Source organism: Marmota marmota, unplaced genomic scaffold (assembly GCF_001458135.2).
Source record: "Marmota marmota marmota unplaced genomic scaffold, marMar, whole genome shotgun sequence".
Lineage (NCBI taxonomy): Eukaryota > Metazoa > Chordata > Mammalia > Rodentia > Sciuridae > Marmota > Marmota marmota.
Window position 1 is genome coordinate 3,593,504 of NW_025999863.1, and position 4,121 is coordinate 3,597,624.

General features: G+C 56.8%; 1 protein-coding gene across 1 annotated transcript in view; it reads right to left on the minus strand.

Moving 5' to 3' along the window:
• The window catches only part of LOC107157459 (3-galactosyl-N-acetylglucosaminide 4-alpha-L-fucosyltransferase FUT3-like), a 2,621-nt gene extending 2,030 nt beyond the window's left edge, over nt 1-591 (minus strand). The window contains exon 1 of the mRNA XM_015503839.2: nt 22-591. Within this exon, the coding sequence (XP_015359325.1) occupies nt 22-584 (563 nt within the window). The 5' untranslated portion in view covers nt 585-591. The remainder of the gene's footprint in view (nt 1-21) is intronic.
• Nucleotides 592-4,121: the final 3,530 nt, after the last annotated feature.

Below are 4,121 nucleotides of genomic sequence, written 5' to 3' on the forward strand. Positions count from 1 at the left end.
GCGGGCTCGGGCGGGCCCGGCCAGGGCTCGAGCCAGCCGTAGGGCGTGAAGACGTCCGAGTCGCTGCGGTAGGACATGGTGAGGTTGAAGAGCCCGTCCAGGGCCTGCAGCTGGCGACAGTGGCTGGGCGACTCCATGCTGAACCACATCCAGCGCTGCCCGGGCGGCCGCGGGGACGGCGGCAGCTGCCTCCTGGGCGAGTCACTGATCTCCCGGTGGTGCACGATGACAGCATCTGCCCAGGGGTACTGGCTGCGGTTCGTGGTCAGCTGGCAGTCGGCCTCACTAGGCCGCAGCTCCGAGCAGCGGGACAGAGCCACAGGGGTGTGGAAGGGCCACGTCCACAAGAGGATCAGGAGGGACCTGCCGGCAGGGGGACTCCAGGTGGCCAGCCCTGCTGACCTGTTGGCAGTGGGGGGGACAGGTTCCCTGCAGGGGACCCCTGCCCTAGGAGGTCCAGTGGGATTGTCCTGTGACACCCGCAGGTAGGAATAGAAACTCAGAGCCACCAGCAGCTGCAGTAGCAGCCACCAGAGGTAGTGGCGCCAGGGACAGGACAGCTTGGCCTGGTGGAGCACATCCATGGTGGAGAGGCTGCGGGGAAGAGGGGAGACAGAGGCATTGAGGACAGGGACCCCGCGGAGGGGCACACAGGATTGCCAGAGATAACGGTGGTGGTCCCCATGGAGCCTGCCACGGTGCCTGTTTCACAGATGACAAAACTGACCAAATGGCTCTCGGCCAAGAGACAGCGAAGCGAAGCTGGATTCAGACCAGGAGACCTGGCCCCGTGTCCACTTCTTTCTAGCCACAGGGCAAGGGGACTCCATACTTAGGCAGGGGTCCCAGGGAAGCTCAGGTCCCACCCTGACCCTACTCTTTCCCAGACTTTTCTCCAGTCTGGAGAGAAGAGTGTCCATTATAAATGTGTCCAGGTACTCCTGGAACCCAGGGCGGAGTGAAGGAGGTTTGGAAGGTCATGCGAGAGCTCACCAGGAAGAGCCGGGGGCAAGGGCACTGCTGGCTGAGGAAATGGCCCAGTGGATCCTGGAGGTGAGAGGGAGGCCAGCAACTCCTGGGAAGGTGAGGAAGTGCCCGTCTGAACTTGACTGGTGCTGGGCCAGCACTCTGCACTGAACCACACTGCCCACCCCAGCTTGATTCAGCCAGCTCGCCACTCTGCCCTGTGAGGCCATGCAGGGTGATCCCGGGGCCCAGATGTGGGAGGAGGAAAGTGAGCAGGCCTCGGGCCCCAGGGAGGCGGGGCCGAGCAGGCCGGCAGTGCAGGCTCCCAGTCGTGTGGTCCAGGAAAGGAGCGGCTGGGGGTCAGACAGGAGCCGTGGGTGGGCCTTGTTCTGGAGACGGCCAGTTGGCGATTGGCGCTGTGGGGCCGGAGTGCCAGGGGAGGGCTGCGAGGCCCAGAGCATGGGCACAGGGTCTGGGGATGAGGTCCTGAAGGAGGAGGAGGAAACCCACCTTCAAGGGGTGGGCGGGCGGAGGCTGGGGTGTACAGCTGGGCAGGGATAATGTCCTGGTGCCCCTGTAAACGGCAGAGTGCAGCTGCTGGAGGGACCTGGGCAGGGGCCCTTCTCCTCAAGGAGGGCGCCCTGGGCAGTGTCTGGTACCCAGGGCCACTAGGGGACAGTATGACCCAAACCACAACGGCACGGGCAGTGAGGACAGCCACGGGCAGATGAACCTCAACACGGGTATATGGTGGCCAGGTGCTCCTGTCCCCTCCAAGTGCTCCCAGACCCAAGACTCCAATCTCTGAGGCGGAAACCAAGACCCCAGCCTTGCCCCTCTTTGCCCCTAGTGGCCCTGGAGCCGTCCACTTGAAGTCCAGAGCGACACCATGGGCCTTCCCAGTCCACCAGGCAGAGCCGGGGGATCCAGACCGGCTCTGCCCTCCAGGCCACTGGCTTCTCCCCTGCCCTGCCCCCGAGCCGGACCAGAGCCACGGGTGCCCCAGGACTCTCCGCAGGTGGAGACCTGCGCATGCACCGTCCAGCGGGGGACTGAGGAGCCCCTCGACACTGTGTCCAAGCAACGTTCAATGTTAAATTTTAAGCCCGGCATTCTCTCCTGGACAACAAAAGCTATTTCAAAATTAAAATAAAAACCAAAATCGGCCCTCAGCGTTCGCGATTCACAGGGAGGGAGACTGCCCTGGAGCCCCGAGGGTGTGCAGAACCTGAGTGCCCTCCGCGGCCTCTATGCACATCCAGGGGAAAGCTGAGCCTCGCGAGTGTGTCCTGAGTGTGAGTCGCACGCCGGCTCCCAGACTTAGCGTGATATGCCCAAGCTGGCTTCAAACTCCTGGTCTCAAGCAATCCTCCTTCCTCAGCCTCCCAAGTACCTGTGTGTCTCTGTGCCTAGAAGAGTATATTATTAAAATTATTTTCACTATGTCTTTTTGATTTTTTAAAAAAAATGGCAGCTGGGTATGTTGATGCATGCCTATAATCTCAGCAACTCAGGAGGCTGAAGGAGGAGGATGTCAAGTTCAAGGTCACCCTCAGCAACTTAGTGAGACTCTCTGCAAACGGGGGATGTAGCTCAGTGGTAGAACACCCTTGGGTTCAATCCCCAGCACCAAAAATATTGTGTTTAAATATGGTACTAGAAAAATATCAACTGCATGGGTTGGGGTTGGAGCCTGGGGGTAGAGCACTTGCCTGGCACATGGGAGATCCTGGGTTCGATCCTCAGCACCACATGAAAAAAATAAATAAAAATAAAGATATGGTGTCTGTCTACACTAAAAATATTAACTGCATACATGGCTTCCTGTGTGTTTCTTGGGGCTTGGTTCATTGCCCTTTAGTGTCTAAGAAATGGAAACCAGCAATAACTGTTCACAACTTGAACTGCACTGCCATGAGAAACATCTAGATGCCACACACGTGCACGGGGCATACAGAAAAAGGCTATGAGCCCATGAGGGGGAACTGGTTAAACTAGGGTCCTTCCCTATAAGGAATACTATGCAGCTGTGAAAATGATCAACAGCACCACACAGGCATAGACACAGGCACACAATGGAGACAGGGTTTGTGGAGGCTGACCCTCCAAAAGCATGGGAACCTGCTTAAGAAACAGTGACCCAAACTATCAGACAAGGAAGCAGTTTTTGTGGGTGTGGTCATAGAGATTGAACCCAGGGGTGCTCTACGACGGAGCCACATCCCCAGCCCTTTTTATTTAAGTTGCCCAGGTGGGCCTTGAACTTGCCATTCTCCTGCCTCTGCCTCTCAAGCCTCTGGGAGGACAGGTGTGCCCACTGGACCTGGCTGGAAGCAAATCTTTTTTTAGGAACCTAGAACTTAGGCTTCATGCCCTGCATGGTTAAAATTCTCCGCCTGATACAAGAGTTCCCAGACAGGGCGTTGGTCCCCACATATATATTGAACCCAGGACACTCTACTACTCGGTTAAATCTCTGTCCTTTTTATTTAATATGTTTTATTTTGCTGAGGCTGGCCTCAAACTTGGGACCCTCCTGCCTCAGCCTCCAGAGCTGCTGGGATGACAGGTGTGTGCCACGGAGTCCAAAAACTTTCAAATTTAATTTTTTTTTTTCAAATAAAAATTCCCCCCATTCAACAGAACTTCATTACTTTGGACAGAACCTATTCCACACTAGTCACTGAAACATTAGCATTAGAATGAGGTGAGAAATCCACCAGGGTTGGTGAGACACAGGGGCTCCCGGTGGACCCTGCCTGGGTGGAGGGGGAAGGAGGCTGGAAGGAGATGTCGGTTGGGTTGCCAGGATCTTTTCATTCTTTTAATATGGCTACTGGACATTTTGAATTACATTGGTGGGGTAAAACAAGTTGGTAGTTCCTTAAAAGCCTCACCATAAACCAGGTGCGGGCCATCTAGTTGTCCCAGTGACTCAGGAGGGTGAGGCAGGAGGAGGGCAAGTTAGTTCAAGGTCCACCTGGGCAGCTCAGTGGGAGCCTGTCTCAAAATAAAAAGGGCTGGGGTGCTGCTCAGGGGTGCATGTGTGAGGCCCTAGTCCACCCGCAGCACCAGGGAAAGGGAGGAGGGAGGGAGGGGAGGGGAGGGGGAAGGAGGAGGGAGGGAGGGAGGGGAGGAGGGAGGGAGGGGAGGGG